Source organism: Saccopteryx bilineata, chromosome 12 (assembly GCF_036850765.1).
Source record: "Saccopteryx bilineata isolate mSacBil1 chromosome 12, mSacBil1_pri_phased_curated, whole genome shotgun sequence".
NCBI lineage: Eukaryota > Metazoa > Chordata > Mammalia > Chiroptera > Emballonuridae > Saccopteryx > Saccopteryx bilineata.
The window spans coordinates 14176154-14203295 of NC_089501.1; the positions used below are offsets into that span (position 1 = coordinate 14176154).

The window sequence follows — 27142 nt, forward strand, 5'->3', positions numbered from 1 at the left end:
TTCTTGATGTGCCTTCGCCCCAAAGAAAGCCACACTTTTGTTGAGGAGTCTGCCTGGTTCATTTATCATCTGTCACTGATTTCTGTCTGGGAACCGGAGACCGAAACTCTCCAGGGATACCACTTACATTCTTACGTGACTACGGTTTTAATGGCACAGTCCAGGAATATCCTTTTTTTATGTAAATTTTCTTCCTTCTCAAGGAAAATGGCCTTGAAAATTTAGTAATTTTGTACAGTGACACTAATGCAATTAGCAAGCAAGGACAAACCCTTGCCATTTGACTACATTGAAAAAAAAAAAACCCCAAAAAACAAATGGAAAGTAGACTGGAGTCTAATGGCAAGGCGTTTGCAGCGCCAGTGTTTCTGGAGAGTGTTTCGTCATCACGCCTCTGCAAACGGGTCGGGCTCACTAGGTGCCACTTTCCTGGCAGCGGACAGCGTGCCAAGGGGCTGGCTCTACCGCAGCCCTCCCAGGGAGTGTCGCTTAGGCTCATTGTCCTGTTCTTATCTGTCCTAAGAAATTAATTATATGCTCAGAAGGTTAAGGAAGGTTTTTAGGAGGGTGTCTTCTTGTCTGATTTATGACAGATCTCTCACGGGTTGGATTTTCATTTGGTCTCTGTGTTTTTCACCACTGAGAGTGGTTATGGAGGGGAAGGGTCTTTTTTAATTTTTTAATAGGATGTATTCATTTTTGAAGCATATCCCTTTCACAGATGAAACAATAACTTAATTTCATCAGTCTCAAGTTCAAAAGTCTAGATGTGACTTTGGAACAGTTAGTAACCAAACTATCACTGCCTTGGACTGTCCAGAGACAGGCAGACAATCCATGGAGAATGGAGCAGTCCCAGACATTGCCACCCAGATTGTCTGATTGCCAGAGAATCATGGGGGCTCTGGGCTTGGCTCTGGGCTTGGCTCTGGGCAGACAGTTCATTCTTCCTTGTTGGACAGTTTTCTTTTATTTACACATGAAAAGATAAAGGGTTTCCCCTCTCAGCTGCTCATGGAACAGTGGTCCCAAACAAGGGCTGTGTTGAGAGGAACTGGCCTACTGTGCTCAAAGAAGTCGGCTCCTGTGGTTCCTGGCCCTTTATTCCTTTTGTCCAAGGAATCAGTTCATTGTCTGTTAGGTCTTGGTTTCATTCAGGTGCCAAACGCCACAGTGCTACTTCGTTTGGAATCATTGATAGCTCTTCCCACAATCCAGGCCTAAAATTATATTTCACAAAAGGTAGACATATTTATTTTTACTGATTTTTCTGCCTCCTTGATGAATGGCTTTCCTTCCTGCCCCAGTTGGAAGGAATTCAGAACTGTATAAAGTGAGATGGAGCCTGCCTTGCACACGAGGATGGAGGTGAGGGAAGGTGGTAATCAGACTGCAAGGCCCAGTCCTATAGAACATGTAGCTCTGGCAGTTGTAAAGCAGAAGCGTGAGTCCTACTCTCCGTTCTGCTAAAGTTCTTAAGACCCACTCAGAAAGGATGGGGTTCAGTCTGACCGTGAACTGAGGCAGGTTTACCAATCCAGGCACACAGCCTGGGATGGAGAATATAACCATGGCCAAAGGTAGAAGTCACTGTGCTCTTATTTGGGTTTCCAATGATACTGTCTTTGCAAATGTTTAAATACAGGTGGAGACTCTTTTTAAAATCAGGGTGAAGAATACTGACAGTGGGCTATCTCGTTTGGCCAGGTGTGGCCTACAAAGGCTTTCCTAAGAAGAGATCATCCTCAAGGAGTCTGGCTGGCAGCTGAGAACGTGCTGAGCACAGACTTACAGGACCCTTCCCTGTTTCCGCATTAACTACCTTTCCCTCTTACTGCCACTCAGATTTTTCTATTTTCATCTCTTTTCTCTTTTAACTCTAGGAAGACAATTAGTAACTTCCAGTCTGGAAGGGAAACTTTATCTGTCAGACCTTCACACTGGCAATAATTGGGATTTTTGTTTTTGTTTTGTTTTGTTTTTGCCATAGGCAGTATAGCAACTAATACTTAACTTCTGTCCCCCACCCTGTACTAAAACTCCTCCTCCTCTTACGATGTTTGTACCATGATAAACCCATCAAAATAATTTTTAACCAATGGCCCAATGGCATTTATATAGAGAGGGTATATCCCATTCAACCTAGGATTTAGTTACATTTTTGTAGTATATCAGTAAGAGTGTGACAGGGATGGGTGCCTCTGGGTAAAAGAGTATGTGTTTACGTTTTTTTTCTTTTAATTTCTTCCAGAAATATTTGCATGCCTGTCATGACTTTGGGAGAATACAGCCAAATTATAGAGTTTTATTATGTTTATGTGTTTTTTGGTCTAGAAAATCATGTATTGTACAATAACTTAGTGTGATGATATACACACTTATCTATTTATGTAAAATATACACAATTTTGCAACCTTTTTTTTCAACTGTACCATACAATTTTTTTTTAATTCTAATTATTTGGCAATGAGAAAGAAAAACATCCTGCCTTTGCAAGAATATGGATAAACTTTGAGCCTGTTATGCTAAGTGAGGCCAGACAGAGAAAGACAAGTACTGTGTGATATCACATATATGGACTCTAAAAAAGCCAAGGTCATAAAAACATTATAAAACGGAGATCACCAGAGAGTGGGAGGGGGGATAGGGATGTTGTTTAAGGGTACAAACTTGCAACAATAGATAGGCCCTAGCCTAGAGATGTAACACAGTATAGTGAGTATAGCAACAATGTTGTACGATAACCATGAAACTTCCTAAGAAACTAGAACTTAATTATTCCAACCATTGGCCTGACCTGTGGTGGTGCAGTAGGATAAAACGTTGACCTGGAACACTGAGGTCGCTGGTTCGAAACCTTGGGCTTGCCTGGTCAAGGCACATATGGGAGTTGATGCTTCCTGCTCCTCCCCCTTCTCTCTCTCTCTCTCTCTCTCTCTCTCTCCCCCCTCTCTCTAAAAATCAATAAATAAAATATTTTTTAAAAATTATTCCAACCATTAAAAAGAAATGATAATTATGTAGCATGATAAAGGTGATAATTATTCCTACAATGGTAATCATATTAAAATATATACATTTATAATGAACATGTTATATACCTTAAATTTACAGTGTTATGTCAAATAAATTTCAAATAAAAAATATTCCAAACAAGTTCTCAGTAATAATTAATTTAGACTTGTTTACCTCACAATTTTTATTAGAATTCATAGGAATGTTATAGAAATCCTTTTTATTTTATAAATGAAATTTAATGGCATGACATTGGTCAATAAGAGTCCATAGGTTTTAGTTGAACATCTATAGAATGCTATAGAAATTTAAGGAGAGATTAGTACATTAAATTTGGAGAGGAGTACATATATTATTGTTTCCTCAAAGAAATAATATGGCTAGAAAAATATTCTGAGTTATTAATAGCAATAGTTTACTAGTTATTTAATTTTTATTCTTAGGTTTGTGAAACAAGTAATTTCACTTATATATGTAAACAAAATAAATTGCAGAAGTCAAGCATAGTAATCTGACTCACTTAAATTTTGCAAAAATGCTTATCATTCTCTTTTATTAAACAAAAGAATGGGTTTAGGCTTGATCAGGTAGGAGTACAGTGGTTAGAGCATCAACCTGAGACACTGCGGACCCAGGTTCAAAACCCCGGGGGTTTCAGGCTTGCGCACAGGGCCCCTGGGTTGAGCATGGGATCATAGACATGACCCCGTGGTCACTGGTTTGAGCTCAAAAATTGCTGGATTGAGCCCAAAATTGCTGTCTTGAGCAAGGCTCAGATGAAGCCCCCTGGTCAAGGCACATATAAGAAAGCAATCAATGAACAAATAAAGTCCCACAACTACCAGTTGTTGCTTCTCACCTCTCCCTTCCTGTCTCTCTCTCTTATTGTCTTGCTAAAACAAAAACAACAACAACAACAACAAAAAAGGTTTAGTATAAGTTGCCAATCTACCATGCTTGTGAACACCATTAAGGTTCATAAAAATCCATATGTCCATTATGCTAATAATTTCCTTTTATTCTTTCCCACACTTCTCCCCTGACTTCTTCCTGATATTTTAAAATGACAGGATGAAATATTTTACATATCTTTATAATCAGGTTTAATATTTTAAAAAGAGACTGTTGCAAGTGGAAGAATATTAGTTTCATTTTAATTCGGAGTATTTGGGAGGCCACCACAGTCCAGGTATTGAAAAAGCTGCTGGACACGAAGTGGTGGATAGAAAACTTCCTAACCCCAATGGAACACACAGATCCTAAAAGGAAAACAGACTTTATTTGCTTGTTTTAATGTATTCATTTATTTTTTTTCACAAGTTCTTATATACTTCTCATTATATGCTAGATATTCTTCTAAGTAATTTGCAGGTATTAACTCCTGTAATTACATATGATAAGGAAAGTGATCTTTTTTTATTTGGATTTCACTGTAATTTAATAATAGGGAAGAACAGTGATTTGGGGCATGAGGATAAAGACACAGCATCTCTCTTTTATTCTATCACATCCACAATGTGATAGAATAGGACAGGACAGACGAGAAACCCTGTCTCATATCAGGAGAGGAATGCTTGGTTGAGTTCATGATCTTTACCTGAATCTCTTAGCAGTTTGATCCTTTAGTTGGTTTTAGCTGGAGTCATCAGTTTCATTCACTTTGAGTTAGAGTTGTCTTTTTCTTTTCCTCTTTCTTCCTTAACCTTATATTGTTATTGTTGTTGCTGTTGACTCTTTCCATATTGTTTTATTTGGGGAGAAGTTGATGAAGAATACCTGTCTTCAAAATCTGCTTGCTAATCCCTATTTCCAGAGAAACTATTGTGTCTTGCATACATGACTTTTAAGATGGCAATTTACAAGCTAAACTTTAAGCTGAGTAGTCTTAGGAAGATGTTTTGTTTTATTTATTTTTTTAGCTTTACATCTAATTTGTTCTTTGGAAGTTCATTGAGCTTCCTAGTGCTCTTTAAGAAACTTATTCTAGACACATATGTAATACTCTTAATTGCATAATTTATACTATGGTATTTCTAAATGAACTTTAAGGTACAAATCAAAATAAATTATATAGGTTAGCCAGAAGCTACTGTAAGAGGGAGATAAATGTGTAAAGTACATAAGAGTATGATGTTTATCATGCATTAGATAGTTTTTTAATTAATTCTGGAACCTCCTTAAAAAAAAGAGAATTTGTCAGTTTCTTTCAGCATATTTAAGAGGCCCCTACAATATCATTTTTGTGATAACATTTATTTTACTACCTTTCTTAGTAACAAAATACCACAGAATGGATAGCTTAAAAACAACAGACATTTATTTCACACAGTCTAGAGCAGGGATCTCAAACTCGTTGCCATGCGGCCCGCCCACCAATTTTGTGCGGCCCGCAGACTAATCAAACTTCGTGGATTAATAGTCTGCGGGCCACACAAAATTGGTGGGCGGGCCGCATGCGGGCCGCAGCTGCGAGTTTGAGACCTCTGGTCTAGAGCCTGGGAAGTCCTAAATCGTGGTGCAGTGTAATGGCTGGTAAGGGCCCGCTTCCTGGTTCATAGCTGTTTCCCTGTGACTTCACATGGTAAAGAGGCAAGCTAGCTCCTGGGCCTCCTTTATACAGGCACTAATCCCATTCATGAGGGCTCCACCCTCATGACTTAAGCATCTCTCAAAAGACCTGCCTCCTTGTGCCAACACATCAGGGCATTAGAATTTCAATATATGAATTTTGAGGTGACACAAACATTTAGACAATTCTTTAAGCAAATTTATGAACCCCTAAAATATCACTTTTGTGATAAAAATTCCTTTACTGCCTAATGTATATTTGACCTTTGCTTGTTAGTCTTATTTTTACAAAAATCAAAATCTATCTTTGGGTTATTCTATTAACAAGTTCTATCCTATTACTTATCCAGAGGTAGTCACTTTCCCCCTGGGCTTATCAGTATAATCAAGCTCACTATCAGTCTCACTATTAAACAAGATTCCAGGTGAGTGACGATTACAACCTTACAGATGTATTGTTTGTTAGATTTGACCTTTAATGGGGAAAAAATGCTATATACTGATCATTTGTTCTGTCCTAAATTTTGAAATGTGCCAAAAATATGCTTTGTTTTTAGGGCCATATTGTGGAAGTATGAGTGTTCCCAAAGAATTCTTGCTGAACACAAGTGAAGTGACTGTTCGCTTTGCAAGTGGATCCCACATTTCTGGGCGGGGCTTTTTGCTGACCTATACCAGCAGTGACCATCCAGGTATAGCAGAAGAATCGACAAGAACCTGTAAAGCTTTATTTATCAAAGAATTCCTCTTGCTTCTTATCAGTAGCTCTGGACAGAATTGTGACCTCAGGTACAGAATTAAGATGTGATGGAAGAGAGGAATGTAATGTCTTTGTAAGCAGTTAGGTCTGGACTGAACACTTTTATATAGAATGTTAGATTAATCAGCTGACCTATGCGGTAGAGAATTGATGTCATTTTCCTAGTAGCCTTGAGTGGATTATCTTGGGGATATTGTCGTGAACCTTTTAAGGTCTGGCTATTCTCTGAAGTTCTCCACCAACACATTTCTTAGCTCAGGACAAGTCTTTTATCCAGTGTGTCCCCCCATTACACACACACACACACACACACACACACACACACACCCAGCGTACTATCATGGGAGCCGCCATGTGAGTATGGGCAGGGTGTAGTTCCTACCCCAGAGTCCTCTGACCATGCAGTTGACACCTGAGCAGGAGAGAAGGGAAGCATGAACACTGACAAGGGAGGAAAACACGGGCTCTCTCCAGGTCCCCTGTACTCTGGAGCGATCACCACGCATCCCACTCTGTCTGCCTAGGACACACAAGTACCCAGAATTTCTGCTCTCAGTCCCCTCTGGCAGAAGTGCTCTGAGAAGGGGGTGCATTATTCACTTCCCTCTCAGCCAACCAAATCTGACCAATCCCCGTAGGCCCCAGCAATACCAGTGTTCACCATATGTTGCTTCTTTAAGAACTATTAAAAAGATTAAGGAAAGAAAGAACTATTGTAGCAAGTGTGGAATATTTGGGAAGCTAGACTAGGTTGATATGAATACATCAAAATGTACTGTATCTTAGCATCTCCATTGCGGAGTATTAATTTAGTTCCATACTCAAAGAGCACCCTTTTTTTCAAGTCTTTGGTCCTGATTGGTCCAAGTTGAGAGGCTGCTTGTGTTCTCAGTCAACACCTGAGTATTGGGTCACTCTGATGCTACTAGATAAGTTGTTAAATTGCAGTTGTTCCTGAATCTTCTCTGTGATCCACATTGGGCTTTAAAACTGTTTTCCTTCCACGGAGGGAGGTGATATATATGATTTTTGTAGGCAGGTAGTTGATAGTAACTAACCAGAGCTGGTTTTTCTGTTGGAAATAGATTTTGTTGTCACTCACTGGACAAACACTGAAAAACCATCATGGTGAGAGAAATGAGGAATGAAAGAAACTGTTAAATCCTGAGGACATTGTGCTCAGTTTTGATTTATTTTTAAACAGGAAAATTTTAGATAGCCAGATAATGAATAAATGCTTTTTTTAAAAAAATGTCTTTTTATTTTAAAAGAAATCTTTCAAGCATGAGTATCTTAACTTCCATTCAGTCTGCTAATTAAAATTATGTTTACGACAGATTTAATAACGTGTTTGGAACGAGCTAACCATTATTTGAAGACAGAATACAGGTAAATATAGGTGTCCTGGCTGTGCTGCAGTTGTATGTTGTTGAACATTTTGTTTTCCTTGACATTAAACTAGATTATTATTTGTACTTAATTTAAAAAATTATCTATGTTCTAACTCATGAGGAATATTTGAAATGATTTCCTATATAGTAGAGGTCAGCAAACTTTTTCTGTAAAGACCAGACAGTAAATATTTTAGGTTTTACAGGTCATGCAGTCTCTTCTGCATCTATTCCTACAGTTTTTGTTGCCACTGTAAAGCAAAAGCAGCCATAGACTATATGTAAACAAATGGGCAGAGATGTGTTCCAATAAAACTTTACTTACAAAACATCAGCAGGCTGGATTTGGCCCTTGAGCCACAGTTCACTAATGCTTGAGTTCTACGTTGAGCCATAATAGAGTTGAGAGTGCATTTTTTCACCTGACTTGCATTTGGGAGTGACTTTGGTTAATTCTTTAACTTTTGGAAGGTGTTTCCTTTGCCTTTCCCGCAAAAGAGAAACCTACTGAAAATATTTTCATCCCAGTTTTAACTGGAAAAATAGCTTAATCTCTTTGATGTACTTTTCCTCATCTATAGAGTAAAAGAGCCCAGAGCAAGATTTCTCAACCTTGGCACTGTTGATATTTTGGGTTGGAAGATTCTTTGTTGTGAAGAGCTGTTCTGTCCATCCTTGGAGGTACAGCAGTAGTAGCCCTGGCCTCTAACCTCCACATGCCAGTGTGATAACCAAAAATGTTTCCAGATGTTGCCAAAAGTCTCCCAATGGGAAGAAGTCATACTCAGTTGAGAACCACACATCTAGAAATCATTGCCAACAACACACAAACAACAGCTTTTACTCCTTAGATTGGTTTCTTAGTGCCGGGTACTTAATACCAGGAGTTAGCGTATAAGTATCTCATGGGAATGTTCCAACCAGCCTGCAAGGTAGATTCTGTTATGTTCCCAAAACAGAGGCACAAAACAGTTACCTAACTTGCCTAGGACTACATACTTAATTCATATACCCAGAGTCAGGCTCAAGAATCCATGGTCCTAATCATCTCAGACATTCTAATAAATAAGACTATTTTATATAGTCAACTCTAGTGTTAATTAATATTAAGTCTAGTAGAGGAAAAAATAATAATAAAAATTACCAATTATCAAATACGGCCCTGTAAAATTGCCATTCATCCAATATGGATATTTGCCAACCCTCTCTGAGGTCGTTTCAGCTATGCCAATACAGTGCCAGTGGTAACAGGACCTCTGGACATCAGAGATTATTTTCTGTCCTCCTAAAGAAAGGAATATACTGAGAAAGAGTGAAATTGTGGTTCAAGATTATCTAAGCCAGACATTTTCAGCTAGTGTGCCACAAGAATTTTTAAAACATGCAGTGCCTGACTATTTAGTCAAAGGCACTGACCTCTTTTCTCTTAGATTGTCAAAAAAAAGACAGCCAACACAACAATAATTTTCCAGTTTGAATGAATCAAAATTATACCTATTTTTTGTCATGCCGGCCAAAAATGCAACAGTTATTGGTGATTGGTGTGCCACAGAATTTTAGTAATTGGTTTATGTGTGCCATGAGGTGATAAAGGTTGAAAATCACTGATCTAAGCTGTAGCCCAGCCATTTTGTAGTGTTTATTAAAGATGAAGTTTGATGACTAATACCGGTCCATAATCCCTTATCTATAATTGTAAAATTCAGAAAACTTTAAAAGTCAAAAAAGTTTTTTTTAACTCATTTGGTGGCAATACCTGATTAATGTGACCTTAAATTCATTTGAGAGCAAAACTGGACTAAAATTAAGGAGTCTATTTAGTCTTTCTTTTTTTTATTGTTTTTTTCTTTTCTTTTCTTTTCTTTTTTTTCTTTTTTTTTTCATTTTTCTGAAGCTGGAAACAGGGAGAGACAGTCAGACAGACTCCCGCATGCGCCCGACCGGGATCCACCCGGCACGCCCACCATGGGGCGATGCTCTGCCCACCAGGGGGCGATGCTCTGTCCCTCTGGGGCGTCGCCATGTTGCGACCAGAGCCACTCTAGCGCCTGAGGCAGCGGCCACAGAGCCATCCCCAGTGCCCGGGCCATCTTTGCTCCAATGGAGCCTTGGCTGCGGGAGGGGAAGAGAGAAACAGAGAGGAAAGCGCGGCGGAGGGGTGGAGAAGCAAATGTGCGCTTCTCCTGTGTGCCCTGGCCGGGAATCGAACCCGGGTCCTCCGCACACTAGGCCGACGCTCTACCGCTGAGCCAATCGGCCAGGGCTTATTTAGTCTTTCTATATTTGACTTACTATGACTACTCAGGTATTTAATACAGAGATATTAGTGTTTTTGATTAATATGTGCAGACTTCAAAAAATCTTACATAATATACACCATTGGAACTGTTTTACTTTCTAAAACCCAAAAGAAGTCTGAACTCCAAAATACATCCGGCTCTCAGGGTTAGGATGAGGAATTGTAAACCTACATGTAGTAGGATTCTCCATTATTTTTATTTCTTAATTCTATGATTATTGCTGCATTACTGGACTCCATGGGGTCAATGGAAAAGAATTGTGAGTTGTTTACTTGAGTAATTTAGATAATTAGATGCTGCTACTCCTGATTTGCTAAATAAGCAGGAGGAAGCTGAGAGGAAATGAAGTCAAAGCTACTGCTATTTTGGAATGTGTTTGAGCTCGTCCATTCTCTTTCAGCAAGCCAAGTAAACATGATTTTGATGTGGTATATATAGAAACAAGGGCATGTGGCCTTCATCTTCAAAGCTGTTATTGTTCTTATGATATTTAGACTTTCTTTTTGCATGTTTTTATAGGTGTATAGCTATCATTCACAGCCTATTGATGTTGACTCTTGAAGGAACTACAGATGAGGAAACTGCATTTAAGGGGATTATGTGTACTATTAGCATCGCAGAGCAGACTAGATAGTATCCGTACCCCACCCTAGGCCCCTTCAACCATATCATATGCCATGAAATGTTTCTGGAAAGTTTCTTGAAAAATTACTGTGAAGTAAATGAAATCTTATTTTTAAAATATACCTTTATTAGTCAAACTTATGGAAAAGTAGTTGCTAAGGGCTGAGGTGTAAAGAAAATAGGGAGAGATTAGTAAAAGAGTACAAATTTCCAACCACAAGATGAGTAAGGTCTGAAGGTCTAATGTGTAGCATGATGACTATAGCTGACGACACTGTGTAATTGGAATTTACTAAGAGAGTAGAACTAATTGTTCTCACATGTATTTAAATACATATATTTATATATAAAAATATATGTGATTGTGGATGTGTTAACTGGATGGGTAACATAAATCATCATGATTTACACTTTAAATATTTTACAATTTTATCATACTTCAGTAAAGCTGAAAAATATATACACCTTTTTTCTTCTCGTTGCAAAACTAATTCATGACTAATGTGGACCATCACTGTCCAACACTAGTCATGTGTAGTTATGAACTATACTGTGGCTAGTTCAAATTGAGATGTGCTTTAAGTATAAAATATAATGTAGATTTTGAAGACTTGATACAAAAAGGAAGGCTGAAAATACCTCACTGATAATTTTTTCTGTTCATCATATATGGAAATGATAAAAATTTTAATATATTGGGTTAAATAGAATATATTATGAATGTTTGTTTTTTTCTGTTTCTTTCTCCTTTTTTTTAATGTGACTACTAGAATATTCAGATTTACATATGAGCTTCCATTATGTTTCTATTGGATAGTACTAGTACAACGAATTGGGATATTACAGAGTTAAATAACACAAAGTAAAGGTTTCCTGAAATCCCACTAAAATCTAGAAATATAATTCCTTGTCCTTTTTCATCCATTGAAAACATAAGTTATTATTTTATATATTTTGAATTTATCTTTTTTATTAAAAATGAGATCCTTCTATATGCTATGTATAGTGTTTAGAAATTCTGCTTTTTTTCTTAAAATATTTCTTGGACATTTTAGAATCAATTAAGTTGCATTAGGGGAACTCATTGTTTAATAAGGTTTATAACAAATTCTTATATAAAACAAATAATTATTGTATAAAACTTGCTTTCAGAGTAACATTTTAGATTAATCTGTATTTTCATAAATCAGGTTTCTGATTTGTCATTAAAGTAAAATATTCCCTTCTGTGTGTTCTAGGAGGAGAAAAAATGGTTTTAAGTATAATGTAATACTTTTAAATTTAAGTATAATTTAATGAAATATAAATTCTTTCTTTGTTTCTTATTTGTTTGTTTTTTAGCAAATTCTGCCCAGCTGGTTGTAGAGACATAGCAGGAGACATTTTTGGGAACATGGTGGATGGATATAGAGATGTAAGTGATTTAGGGTCATTTTATGGCAGGGAGGAAATTAAAAGGAGTAAGTGCTGTTGCTATGCCTAAATTCATTACAAAGTAACATCAAATAGGATATAAAACTCAGCAAATAGGCACACAGTTCTCTCTTTTCTGAAAATAAATGAAATTAAGTAAGTGTAAAAACCAAGGTTCATGTATCCATTCTTCTTTTTAGTATTTCCCATTCAGCATGCTATAAATGAAATGGTAAGAACCCTTTTCAATCCCTAAGAATTTAATTTCATCATTTTAATAAGAGGTCATCTTTTCATTATAATTGATTTCTTTATTTTAATGCTCCATTTGGTTCAATAATAATAGCCAATGACATGAGCATTCACATCACAGAATACAGGAGTGACATTGTGCCTCAGACCAATGGAGCCCTCTGCTCTGTTATATATTATTCCTCTCCCTTCTCACACCCCAATTTTGTATGCCTAATAAGACTTCTGGGTTATATACATTTTTCCCACTGAAAAATAAATTCATAAGAAGTCATTTTTCTAAAGTATATGTTCTGTCTTCAGATTCACAATCTTTTATTTCTTACTATTTACAAATTTTTATCCTGGAAATCTAATGTCTGGATTTTAAAATGTTACATTGCTATTTAAAATAATTATTTTCCAGGAATTTCCTTGAGCTATTAGAAATGTGATGAGACTTTTCTAAGAGTTATTGGCATGTCTGCAAGCATAGGGAAAACATATATGTTCTAGAAGACTGATAACTCATCTCTCGCAGGGGGAAAAACTTGGCTTTATTTTTGTGCTTTGTACATCCTCATCCTGGAAGCAGTAGGTTTCGTTATTTTGATCTTTATTTCCTTTTTCATATATCATCTTTATTTACAGGATTAACGCAGGATATTCATTTGGCCTATAAATTGTTTGAACCTTAAAATGATTTATACCACCTCAGTCTGAAGATATACTTGGCACAGGTTATTCCTAAATGACTTCAGGAAATTAAAAGAAATAAAAAGTATAGTCTTTCCCCCTAGCAATAGAAATTTTTTTAAATTATTTCCTGTACCTTGCAAGAAACTTAAAAATTATGTGCAATTGGAGAAACTGCATCATTTTTTCTTACTCAGTTGTTTCTCTTGCCTCCTGTTGACAGCTTTTTTTTTTCAGTGCTTTTTTTTTTTTTAGTATAACAAGTAAATGGCTTTCTGTGCAGATCTGAGTACATGATTTGCAAGTAATATACTACAGTTTTCTATTTGAGTCACTCATGGATTTTACACCATTTGCTTTTATCTGGAGGGAAAATTTGTATTTTGAAAACTAATCTCTTAAAAGAAGTCTGATTAGTGCCTTTTCTGTATAGATGTATTAGATATCTATTGCCACATAACAGATCACCACAACCTTAGAAGCTTATAACAATATATGTATTATCTCTCATGTTCTGTGGGTCTTGGGTTTGGGCAGGGCTTAGCAGAGTTGTCTGCTATAGTGTCTGAAGGGTGCATCCAAGGTGTCTGCCAGGTCTGCAGTCTCATCTGAGGCTTGACTGGGGAAGGATTTGCTTCTAAGCTCCCGTGCTGTTGGCAGCATTCAGGTTACTTAGGGATAGTTGGAAGGAGGAGCTGTTTCTTCCTTGGTTTTGGGTGGAGGCTATCCTCAGCTCCTTGCCATGTGGACCTTCCCCACGCCACTACTTGCTCCTTCAAAGCCAGCTAGGGAGCATTTTCTAACAAGGGAGTCTGCTAGCAAGATAGAGTACAATTTTATGTTTTTTTAATGTTATCATGGGAGTGACATCCCATCACCTTCGCTATATTCTATTAGTTAGAAGAAAACCACAGCTCCTGCTCAAACTCAAAGGGATTACACATGAGGAAATACCAGGAGGCAGAGATCACGGGGTTATCTTGGAATCTGTCTTCCATGGTATCTTTATCTTAAGAAATGTGTTCAGTTGTAGCATGTCTTTTTCTGAAAGTATGCAAAACCAAAGCATATATCCTGTAGGACAGGGTGACTGAATTTGTAAAACAAGTTACCAGGGACGCTATTGACGAAACAGGTGCTCTGTCTCAGCGGAGAAAAACGTTGTCTTAAAAAGCAGTTCTGGAAAAGGAATTGTTCCATTCTGTGTTGTTTCAGAAGGCAGAACTAGGATCAGTGGATGAAAGTTACGGGGAGCTGCAGAGAAGGAATCACTGAACAGTGCAAAATGGGATAAGGATGTCTCAAGAAACGGGAGCCCCTAATCCCTGGAAGTGCCCAGTGTCTATGTCACAACCATTTGTCAGAGGTAGCCTGCCATATGTGTGGGACACTCTGTCGGGAAACATCAGCAGAAATCTTTAAAAGATCATTTTGAATTCTTAGATTCTGAGATTTCTCTCCTTGACTGATGAAGTAAGGCATCTGTGTTTGGGTGTGTTTACCACACCAGGTCAGTAGTATGGGCTGCTCTTGAAGATCTGCTTCACCTGGATACCGGAAGTAAAACCCTTAGGACAGTTTTTCTCTCAGCACCTCCTTCTGTATACAATCTGCTTTTAAGTTGGAGATAGCAATGATAGCAATAAACCCATTTCTGTAAATTCTCCAGTCCTCAATCTTTAAGTAGCATTGTAATATAAAGAATATAAATATATATAGTATACTCCCAGTTCAGGAGGAAAAGAGGAGAAATCAGGCCTGTTGTACACACTCACAGGAAGCCAGAGGGAAAGGCATGTTAATGGTGAGTGATCGTCTTCAGGTGACAGTAATATGAGTGATTTTTATTTTTTGTGTTTTCCAAAACTTCTATAATGAACGCAATTCTTTTTGTAAAGAAAATGTTATCAATTTGTAATAACGAGGACTATAACAACACAAGAGCAATTCATATGACCGAATGTGGAATGTATTTTATAATTTAACATTTTATTGTCATTCATTCAAGAGCATTTTTTTTAGTGAGAGAGAGAGAGAGAGAGACGAATGGGGGAAACAGACAGGGACAGACAGACAAGAAGGGAGAGAGATGAGGAGCATCAGCTTGTCACTGTGGCACTTTAGGTATTCATTGATTGCTTTCTCATATATATGTACCTAGGTGGAGGTTGGGGGGCTCCAGCTGAGCTAGTGACCCCTTGCTCAAGCCAGAGACCTTGGGCTTCAAGCCAGCTACATTTGGGCTCAAGCCAGCAACAATGGGGTCATGTCTATGATCCCACACTCAAGCTGGCAACTCCATGCTCAAGCCAGATGAGCCCTTGTTCAAGCCAGTGACCTTGGGGCTTCACCTGAATCCTCAGTGTCCTAGGTCAATGCTCTATCCACTGTGTCACCATCTGGTCAACCTCCACCAGCATTTTTAAACATGTGCTTTATTCATGTTTTATTAAATGAAAGAAAAAACATTCACTTTTAGATTAAATTTTATTTTAATATTTCATTAATATTTTTTAGTACAAGTTGATTTTTCCTAAAGGAAGATTTAAGAAAATGCTCCTTTCTGGGATGATTTGATTATTACATTAAAAATTATTTTAGTCTTACCTTGCATTGATCTGTTTAGACTTCTCTTATGGCTTAGTGATATTCAGAGTTATTTAAAATCACCAACCTGCAATTTCATGAGCCATGCAAGTGTTCTCAGCTATTTTGCACAGATATCCTTTCCTGGAGAATAATATTTAAATTACATTTCACTTTTTTCATATGATTTTGTGTAAGGCAATTTACTAATTAACACAGGCTAGTGGCTTTCTTATATTTATATTTCAGTGAGTCTTAGTCCTTAAAAACAGCCATAAAATCAAAGTATAAATTACAGCACTGTTCAAAAGGGAATTTTTTAAAAATTGGATTCAGTGAATGTCATTTTTAAAGTTGATAGCCAAAAGCCCCAATTTAAGTAAACATTGATTTTATTTAGGTTGTTTCGGAGAAAGATTGATTTTTTCAAAGGAAATAATCCTGGAAAGGGTTGATAATTTTATTATTATATGACAACCAATCCAGTGGTTATCCCAAGGTGATGTATCCTATGACCTGCATTTAGTTATTATGGAAAAATGTGAGCTGCAATTAATAAATTACATTAAAAGGGTATATACCATTGGGTTCTATCAATATTGAGTATTGTAGGAAATGAGAATATTTGTTGGCCAGTGATGCTGGTAGGTACAATGACTCCTTGACACGTGAACCTGTCCTCTTGTACCCAAGGAGGCCCTGGGACATGCCAAGTCCCGTGAGAGCTCTCCCCAGGGCGGGGCCCCTGGAGTGAAGACCATGTCATCCCCTGACCAAATCCCCTGGAAGATATATGACCCCAGGGGCAGTGGGATTAGTCGCTCAGCAGACCACTAGAGCAATTTGCTTTACCTTCCAGGGCTGAAAGAGATCAGCAGGCTGCATACCCTCTGGAATAGCTACATAGGTGACAGACCATTAGAGAGTCCAGCCTTTCCAGTGTATAGATTAATTGGGAAGCTGGGCCCAGACCAGTGACATGACTTGAGCATACCGGGTGAGTTAGACGCAGAGCCAGGCTGATGAGCTAAGGTGCTGAATTTAAATTCAGGACTTTTCCATTACAACTGGCTCCTCCATTTTGTACCCAAAGAGCCTAAAATGGTGATAAGAAATCTTTATAAAAAAAAAAAAATTAAGGAAAATAAAAATGCGAGCTGCCTATGTCATTTAAAGAGCACTATATTTTTCTCTCTTTTTAAATTCTTTTTATTCTTATCCCAAATCAAAAAGGATAGCATCTACATCTGTGTTTTAACATTCTCATATTCTCAGTTGTGAAATCTTTTCTCTTTTTTGGCTATGAGAGCAATTACTACAAAAATGACGCACTTTGCCAAATCTATACTAGTTTGGGAAATTTGAGCTCTTTAAATTGAAGACCGCAAACATTCTCAATTTTATCGCAGCCATGTTGATTATAAAAATGGTTGGTCTCATTGGTCCTCCTAATTGTATAACTTAAATCTAAGAGAATTTTTCTGCTGAAATGAGGTAAACAGCATTACCATTAGCACAGGAAGAAACTCATGAGTACTGAAATGCAATTTTATAAGCTGCTCTTCTCTTTTTGGCATTTGCCATCATGGAAAAGTAGAGCACTGCTCAAATTTATTTAGAAAATGATGTTTCTCGGCCCTGTCAAGTTGGCTCAGTGGTAGAGCATCAGGCTGGCGTGTGGAAGTTTCGAGTTCGATTCCCAGCCAGGGCACACAGGAGAAGCACCCATCTACTTCTCCACCCTTTCCCCCTCTCCTCTCTATCTCTCTCTTCCCCTCCCACAGCCAAGGCTCCATTAGAGCAAAGTTTGCCTAGGCACTGAAGACAGCTCCATGGTCTTCGTCTCAGGCACTAGAATGGCTCCGGTTGCAAGGGAGCAATACCCCAGAGGGGCAGAGCATAGCCCCCTAGTGGGCATGTCATGTGGATCCCAGTTGGGCGCATGTGGGAGCCTGTCTGTCTGCCTCCCCACTTCTCATTTCAGAAAAATACAAAAAAGAAAGAAAGAAAGAAAGAAAGAAAGAAAGAAAGAAAGAAAGAAAGAAAGAAAGAAAGAAAAAGAAAGAAAAGAAAATGATGCTTCTCAGTTTCTCAGTCTGGGCTGAAGATCTAATCATCCTCCCACCAGGTGTCTTCATGGGAACCTAGGACCTGGGCACCCCATAGGAAAGTCCAGTCCTGCCTCCAGCCCCACTTTTCAACAGACCAGTTTCAGTCACAGGGCCACCTGCTGCTCAGCCAGTCAGGTGGTTCTCCTTGGGTTGTCACACCAGATAGCAGCCATTTAGTGTTCTGACATTACTGTTTTGTTTTTTATGCCTTTTTACATTTCTAATTATAAAATGAAACTGTGGTGTGGAAGGTTCATATTTCTCAAATGATGCTCAGTATGTACATCTGATAAACCAAACGTAAGAAACTGATCAGTTACTTATTTCTGCCGAACAGTTACCTATTTTTGCCACCCCAAAACTTAGTAGCTTAAAATAACAACCCTTTTTTTATCTGTTGATGAGTTTATGGGTCAGCTTTTTGGTCTGGTCAGTTTTTTAGCTCCCTTTGGCTAGAACTGCTCCAGCGGCTGTAGTCATATGGAGGATAAGCTTGGGCTAGAGTGTCCAAGGTGGCCTCACAGATATCTGCAGCTGCACACAACAAGCTACATGGTCAGTTCAGCCAGTGTGGGAGGTAACTACCCAAGGGCATAGCTGCTGGGAGGTCTTATTCACTGCGGGGGGGGGGGGGGGAGGGTACTATTACTGTAAATTACCTATTTACCTACGTAATTTACCATGCATATGGTGACTCTTATATCAGTGAGATAGTTATGTATAAACATTTTCCTCCCCCTTCTTTACTTTTTCTTTTTAATGAATTATAGTTAAGCAATGCCGTGGGTTAATTAGAGGTCCTAACCACAAGTCATAACAAAATGGAAATGTATAATTTAAGCGTATTCTTGAGTAAGCTATGAGTGACAACGTTGCTGTGTTTCAGAACTCTTTATTGTGCAAAGCTGCCGTCCACGCAGGAATAATTGCAGATGAACTGGGCGGTCAGATCAGCGTGCTTCAGCGCAAAGGGATAAGTCGATACCAAGGAATCCTGGCCAATGGCGTGCTGTCAAGGGAGTAAGTACTTTGCCTTTTGTTTTGAGTGGAAGGCATAACCAGCTCACAATTTTGAAAGAACAGCAGATATGTGATACCAAGGCTTTGTCAACTGGGAAAAATACGTGTTAGCGTTAGAGTAGCATTTATGGTGTCTGTGAAGGAGGAAGATGCAGCAACATAGAAGCCCACTGGTTGTGCTGATAAGTAAATTAAAGTGGCACACATCTGGAGTACCAGGGCAGAGGAGGACTTCTACTCAGGTGCTTTAGTGGGAGAGAGTAAAGGCTTATTCCTTTTTAGCATTTCAAGTTTCAGTAATGTGTTGGTTCATCTCCAATATTATCAAAGATACTGAAGGGAGACTAGACAAATGAAATATTTTAGTGGGAGAGAGTAAAGGCTTATTCCTTTTTAGTGTTTCAAGTTTCAGTAATGTGTTGGTTCATCTCCAATATTATCGAAGATACTGAAGGGAGACTAGACAACTGAAATATAAACTCATTCTGAACTATACAGCTCCCCAGAACACCCCTAGAGATAATCTCTTAATGATGAATAATATTTGGGAAGTCTGGTTAGAACATCGTCCCAACATGCTGAGGTTGTGGGTTCTATCCCTGGTCAGGGTACACACAAGAATCGACCAATGGTGGCATGAGTAAGTTGGGACAATAAAATCGATGTTTCTCTTTCTCTCCCTCTCTCTATTTCTCTTCCTTCCTCTCACTCTAAAATGCAATAAATTAAAATAAAAGAAAATAGTTGGGAAGCGAAGAAAGATGACTTTTGTTAATGTTGCTAACTTCTGTGTTTGGTGTTATCCTCTGCTCTTTTAGCTTTATAAGAAAAAAGTATGTCAATTACTTTAAATGTTTTAGCCTCAGCTTTTAATGCTTTTGGGTTTCCTTGGTTTCTAGAGCAGAAAACTAGAGCCATGAGAACTAAATATAGGCCACCTTGTGGTCCAGATGTCCACACATATAAACTGGCAGCCAGGAATGGTCCAAAGGGAGGCCCCCCTTGGACGGTCGCCTAGTGAGGGAACAGTGCTCTGCAAGCTACTGTTGATCTCTCTCCCTCACCGTCTGCCCCTGGAATTGCCTTCTCACTACTGCAACTCTAGTTCTTCTGACAGGTTGCCACATGGTCTTGGTTCTGAGGATATTGCAGAAGACGAAGACGATAGGCATTTCAGGATTCACAAGTAGGAAAAGTAGGTCAGGACCTGTGTCTTCTACCACGGGCTTGCTTGCACCAAGTTGTCCTCCCCCAACACTTGGCCCTAGTGCCATCTTGCATGCAGAAAGAACATAATCATATTTTACTGTTTCATTCTTACAGTGGGTTGCAGACTATCTGGTTTGGTAAAAAGAAAAAAATCACAATATAGGGGTGTGCAATGGTTCCCAAGTTAGCATAAATACAGAAACTCGAATGTCCCTCTGAGAAAGTTATATAAATTCTTTCTCTCCCTACTACTTTTTACTTTAATGTACTATAGTCTGGTAATATTGTGGGTCAAACAAAGATCCTGACCACAGTGATGACATTGTTTTTATAAGAAAATGTATTTCATGTTTCAAAGAACCAATTTATGAAGTCACTAGTAAACTTTGATACAAAAAACAATTTCTGGATTTGAGGGTGTTGGCCTAAGCTCACCAAGTTACCATCCAAAGGCCATGTGCCTGATGCTTCAAAAGGCCAAAACTCAAAATGTCAGAGTTTGGAGTAAGGAAAGATTTATCAATCAAGAAGGTACAAACCAAGAAGCCTGACCAGGCGGTGGCACAGTGGATAGAGCGTCAGACTGGGATGCAGAGGACCCCGGTTCAAGACTCTGAGGTCACCAGCTTAGGCGTGGGCTCATCTGGTTTGAGCAAAGCTCACCAGTTGGACCCAAGGTCGCTGGCTTGAGCAAGGGATTACTCGGTCTGCTGTAGCCCCACGGTCAAAGCACATATGAAAAAGCAATCAATGAACAACTAAGGTGTCACAACAAAAAACTGATGATTGATGCTTCTTATCTTTCTCCATTCCTGTCTGTCTGTCCCTATCTATCCCTCTCTCTAACTCTCACTCTGTCTCTGTAAAAAAAAGAAGGTAAGGTACCAACCAAGAAAATGTAGACCTAATTTTCAAATCCAGTTTAAGAAAGTACAAAGTTCAGGATTCTTCCCTTTTTTATTTTTATTTTCTTTTCTTTCTTTTTCTTTCTTTCTTTCTTAAGAGAGAGAGAGATGAGAAGCACCTACTCGTAGTTGTATTACGTCAGTTGTTCATTGATTGCTTCTCATAATGGTGGAGGGGGGCTCCAGCTGAGCCAGTGACCCCTTGCTCAAGCCAGCAACGTTGGGCTCAAGCCAGTGATCAAGGGGTTGTGTTGATGATCCCATGCTCAAACTAGCAAGCCTGTGAGCTGATGACCTCCGACCTTGGGGTTTCAAACCTGGGACCTCAGCATCCCAGGTTGAAGCTCTATTCACCGTGCCACCACCAGTCAGGCAGAATTCAGGTTTGTTTTATGTCAAGGGAAGGGGAAAAAGGAGGGCTGTGTTTTTAAAACTCAAGCATCAAGCAGCATTCCCTAATGATTAGCATATCTATGTGCAAGACAAAGCAGGAGCTATTAGCTTGAAGGCCACTGGAACAATGAGGGCTTGAACAAGATGGAGTCTGAGACTGAACATTTCACTCTGTTACAACGGGAGTGGGGAAGCAGTGATAGGAGCGGAGGCAAGGGGGAGTGTGCTAGGCACCTTCACAAAGAAGGCAAGCCTTGGGTTTGATGGAGGGCGGGCCTCAGGCTTAGGGGGACACAGTGGTAGAATCAAGATGTGGGAAGAGATGCCAGAGGGGAGGTGTGGTGGCCGTCAGCACCCCAAGCTCACAGCCAGCTCACATGGTCAGGCTGGCTGGCGGTGGCGGAGGAGGAAAGGCTGAGCCCCCACTGGCAGTTCTGAGCTGGGGGTGTGGGTGGGGTCTGGAAAGGCTGTTCCAGTCCAGCCCTTGCCCGGGCATTGCAAGCAGTGCTGTGTGAGCTGTAGAAGGTGGCCACCCACTAGGGACAGGGCACCGCTGCTCGCTCAGATGTGCTCACCTCGGGGTGTTTGAGCTCTCTGTCTGCCATGACCTTCCTATTACTTTCCCCTCTGTATAGGAATTTTTGCAACAAGAGGCCCCAAAGTGTTTTTTCTTTCATATTATTTGAACATTCAAAGACAAATTAATTCTAAATTTATGCCAAACTTATGATCTAAAAGCTTACAGATGCCTATAGAAACTAAAATCCTTACTCAAATAAATAAAATATAAATATATTTATCTGTGTATCTATCTATATATTAGCACATACAAATGTACAATAATAAATGAAAATTTATATATGTATTATGTATACTCATGCATACACATGTACATATATTTTCTCACTTAATGTATTTTTTTCAAACTCTCTTTGGAACTTAAAATGATGTCCTGATTTATAGTAAAAGGAATTGCTTGTTCACCAGATGTTTTAAATGTTAGCTTGCCCCTGACTTTTGAGTCTGTGTTGCTTTTCCTGTTTTTTATGTGTTTTTTTCTGTTGACAGTCCTGTGCTGTTTTAGGAAGGCATCCGGCTGGGGCCTAGACTTGTTGGGGGCTGCTACCTTCAAAATGAATGAAGAACTGAACTTAAATCTGTTTTCTGGAATCTCTTGCCTCTGTTTGTATACACTTGAATGCTTCTTCTGTAGAAATATAGGATAGTATGAAGGTTAGCTTGGATTTTATTTTACTTTCAAAGAAAAATTATTAAAACTATTGAATAATAGTAAACATTATATTCTCAATTTTTCTGTGCCATCGATTGAGCTTAATACAACTGAAGTTGCTTTATATAATTTGAAATTAAACTTCAATGCAAAACAAAAAAAGATACAGAAAATGAATTAGGAAAATGTTGCTTCTCATTCTATATCATCATCTGGATAGATTTCTCTATTGTTGTGTTTGTGTGGGTAGGTAGAAAATCCAGAATTCCATCAAGGCCCCTTCTTCCTTCCAGCTCTCTGGTTTTGCACTGACTTCTTGTGCGGTGAGAGCCGAAAACAGGAGGCTAATGCAGCCTCTTCCACTTGTTTAGATTCCCAGGTCTTCAGGCAGCAGTTGTTTTTATCTGTGCTGTTTTGCTGTTGGGGCACCAGTGTACATGCGGTCACTGAACTTCTGTTCCCACACGTGATTGTTTAGTGTTCAGGAAAAAACACAGAAGGAAGCACTGCAGCTGAGGAAGAAGGAGTCCCTAAAGTAAATATCCAGGGTTTTTCTGGGGTTCATCCGGGGTCAGGCGACTTCCTGGATCTGAGGAGACCAGAATGGAATCAGGAAGAGGTGCTCACTTCACACAGAGGATGACAGCTCAAACCACAGGCAGGGTCGGCTTTTCTTTCTGTTTATATCAGACTGTTCTTGACTGCTTCTGTGGCCCTCTGGGGAGGCTGGAAGTTCCTGGAATCTGGTTGAATTCATTCATCCTAGTGTATAAAAGTCTCAAACTCCAAACTCCCTAAGGGATTTTCTCTTTCCTTTTTTTTTTTCTTTTAATTTTTTCCATTAATCAGAGAGAGAGAGAGAGAGACACCAATTTATTGTTTCACTTAATCATGCACTCATTGATTGCTTCTTGCACATACCCTGACCAGGGATTGAACCTGTGATCTCTGGTGCACCAGGTCGCCGCGTTATCCACTGAGACACCAGCCAGAGTGGGCAGTTTCTTTTTTAAAAGAGGATACTTACTTACCTATAGAATTCTCTATTAGTTCAACAGAGTGAAATGGAAAGACCTATTCCCTCTGATAATGGAGGAGAGCCAGGAAGGAGCTGTCAGAAGCCGAGGCTGCCTTGGCATCTTCTCAGGGGTCCCTGCAAGTTACCCTTCTTACCATAACTTCACTTTTTCAACAACAACAACAAAAATATTTTAATGTTTCCTGGCAGTGGGAACAAATTTAGGCTCTCTGGGTTGCAGCAGTATTATTTGGGTTTATTTGGGTCAAAGTTCAAAGAAAATACTGAGTGCAGGAACATTAGAGAAAATGGAAAAGTTGGTCAAAGAAAGGCTTTGACTAAATCTTAATAAAAAATTTAAATATGAATTGCAACGATACACATAATTTCTTAAAGTCAGGAGACATAGGTCCACTTCCCAGGTTTGCCACTAAATATGATCTTAGTCAAGTCCCGTGGCCCAAGTGGGCCTGAGTTTTCTCCTCTGAGAAATGATTGGTGCCTGATATTAATTGAGATTATAATAGAACCGTTATGTGGAATACCTGGGTTGATACGTCTCTGCCTGAGAGTGGACAAAGAATAGGAAAGAGAGTATTCATTCCAGAAAGTTTGAGTACCTGTTACTTCTAAGAAAAACACTGATGGGAAGGTACTTATACTCTTGTCTAACTATTTTGGGGTTCTCTGTGGATTTCATAGTTTCATACTCTATCTGTTATTGCCATACATAATTCAGAGCTAAACATTTAAAAGACAAATCTTATTCTCAGATTATAGAATAATGAAACACACAGTGATTCTGTATCTACTGTTTTGTGTTTACCTCCGGTATCTAGTATGGTAAGCACTACTCACAGAAGATTAATCTTGGGAGTTCCAAATTTTCTATTCTTTCTATGTATTTTTACACCATTGAGTTGGCAATGGATTTTTAAAAGTTAAATGTGGTATTAGGCCTTAGAGAATCTCACCTCTTCCAAAGATGACAACTGCAGAACAAGGCAGTTGATTTGATGAGTTCTCCCATGTGATTAACACAGGCTGCAGAGCAGCAGGGCTCTGGAGGCCCACAGATCAATGCTGATGAATTGGAGGACTGTCGTGCAGCCGTGAGGGCCAGTTAAGGCCAGTCAGATGCTTTGGATTTTCTCTCGATGACAGCTGCACCTTGTCACGGGGAAGCAGGCGCCGGTTCATGACTCGGCGCTGGTTGCTGCAGGGTGACTGGAGAGAGAGCCTGGGCCAAACAACATGCTGGGGCAGGACCCTTAAAAAAAGGAGTCAAGTCTGCAGAGAAGGCAGCTGGCAGATGACATGCTGTTCTAAACATGATTAGCCTTCTTCATTTCTCTCAATGGCCCTTGCTTGTTGACAATGAGCGGGGCATTTACGGTGACTGTTGAATCAGAGGAAGTATTCAGGGCAGTGATCCTTCCTACCTCTATCATTGTACATTCATTAATTGAGATTTAAGGTTGTTCCTGAACCTGCCTATCTGAACATTTCTTTTCAATACAACGACTTTGATTCAGTATCTCAGAGTCCTACTCCCTTGTCACCTATATGAATTTAAGGAAGTTGCTTACCTTCAATGGGCTTGATATTCTAGACCTATAAAATACCAGTGATGAAGATGCTAACAGTGGCCTTTCTGGGGTGCTGTGGAGGTCACATGGGGTGTGGAAAGGCTCTGCGAGCCCTGTGTTATAGCGCGAGTCAGTCATTAAGTTAAGCACATGAGTGCCTTACATTTGTGTTTTCTGTTTCAGTGGCTCCTTGTCAGACAAGCGGGTTCTGTTTACCTCCAACGGTAAGGCTCATGCTTTCCTGAGAATCTGATATTTTAGAATCCCCAGTGGTCTTTTTGTCCTCCATATCTCTCAGATGGTACAGTTTAAAGGCTTGTTTTTCTTTTTTCCTCAGCTCACACATCATCAAGCATGATGTGACTTAGAAGTTCACAAGCAATAAGCCCAATTAATAATAAGCAGAAAATATTTTTCTTTATAATCTTAGCTCTCTCAAACTTTTGTCAAAAAGAATGCAAGTTTGAAATAACATTTATTGTAAGATAAATTCTTTTATGTTGGATTTAACAGAAAAAGCTTTTAAATAGCGCAATTTGATGTATGGGTTTCTTGAATTAAGTTATTGAACATGAGTATATAAAATATAATCTGGAATATGTCTGTGTAAATATTCTCCCTCTCATAAAGTAGAAGATTTTAAGGAGAACAATGTGAATACAATATGACTGAATCTTCTTTGCCCAGGAAAAGGGGTGTGGCCTTTATCTGGGCCTGAGTCCCTCCACATTGCCTTGGACATGGTTTAGTTAAGGTTGTAAGGGTGGTTGTCAGGTACAATTACTTGTTTTCAGAGCACGTGATATACCTGCTCTTCAAGGGTACAGAGAGCCCCACTCTGATCAAGTGAGAACGTCAGCATTTTAAACCTTTAAGGCACCTTGTATTTTGTTAAAGTCAGGGTGAATGAATTTAGGCTAAAAAGGAAAATCTATTCTAGGAACAGAGAGATGTCACTGACAGGGGCTGCGACTTCAGTGAAGTCCATTAAAAAGAAAAGCAGCAACAATTTCAAGATATTGCAGTACAAAGGAGTCAAGTGCAAATCTGAGTTATTAAAACACTAATCATTAAACAGTTGGTTTGCTAGCACAATAGAAGTTAAACAGCTGACTCGTTCAATTCCAGGTGAGGGGGGATACTGATTTTTGGGGGTTTTTTGCTTTAATTTTGTTTTACACTTTACCTCTCTTTTCTCCTAGGTTGCAGCAGATCCTTAAGTTTGGAAACTGATGGGCAAATTGGAGCTGCTGCTTCTTGGCAATGGGTCGATGAGTTTGGAGAACAAGTTCATTGGTCTCCTGGTCGAGCCCGGCTTCAGGACCAAGGGTCGTCATGGTCTTTGGGAGACAGTAGCAAGAACCATAAACAACAAGAGTGGCTGGAGATAGATTTGGGAGAGGAAAAGAAAATAACAGGTACAGACACAGAGCAGTGTCGCGAATGTGAATGACTTGTGGTTGAAATCATTTTTGATTTCATAGATTTACATAGATGCCTCAAAGAGCACTACAGCTTAATCCTCACGTTGTCTCCGTTGAAGAGCTTGTGCGAAGGCTGTAGGTCTGAATGTGTGGACTAGAGAACTGATACCTTAATGGTGAACCCTTTCATGGCATGTCGGTGTGAAAACCCTCATCTGGGACCAGGTTTCTAAATGCAAATGCAAATAAGAACAGTTGGCCTGGGACATGATTTGAGATTTCAATTGAGTGGGGGGGGCCTGAAATGAAAATATATGTCATATAGAATGTATTTTTAAAACTACCCTGTAAATAATATTTTCTTTTACAAGGAATTAGGACCACAGAATCCACACAGCCCAATTTCAACTTTTATGTCAAGAGTTTTGTGATGAACTTCAAAAATAACAACTCGAAGTGGAGGACCTACAAAGGAATTGTGACTAATGAAAAGAAGGTAAGAGAAACTCTGGAGGGAAGAACTAAGTAGAAGATCCAGCCTCCAACTATTTTCATCAGCGTGTTTCCAGGAAACAGATTCGCAGCACCACCTTAGTTAGGTAACCTGGGCTTTCTTTGCAAATCCTTGTATCTTGGCTTTCAAGGGTGTCTACAAATG

The 27142-nt window shown here is 39.1% G+C and overlaps 1 protein-coding gene across 8 annotated transcripts in view; it reads left to right on the plus strand.

Moving 5' to 3' along the window:
• Nucleotides 1-27142, plus strand: part of DCBLD1 (discoidin, CUB and LCCL domain containing 1) — an 85486-nt gene that overhangs the window by 33751 nt on the left and 24593 nt on the right. For all 8 annotated transcript variants that reach the window (XR_010727660.1, XR_010727661.1, XR_010727662.1 and 5 more), the window contains exons 3-9: nt 6141-6275; nt 7681-7732; nt 12000-12072; nt 18582-18715; nt 25244-25284; nt 26263-26478; nt 26856-26980. Coding sequence is in view for 1 of the 8 variants with exons in the window: in XM_066248012.1 (XP_066104109.1) it covers nt 6141-6275; nt 7681-7732; nt 12000-12072; nt 18582-18715; nt 25244-25284; nt 26263-26478; nt 26856-26980 (776 nt within the window). In the remaining 7 variants the exon portion in view is untranslated. The remainder of the gene's footprint in view (nt 1-6140; nt 6276-7680; nt 7733-11999; nt 12073-18581; nt 18716-25243; nt 25285-26262; nt 26479-26855; nt 26981-27142) is intronic.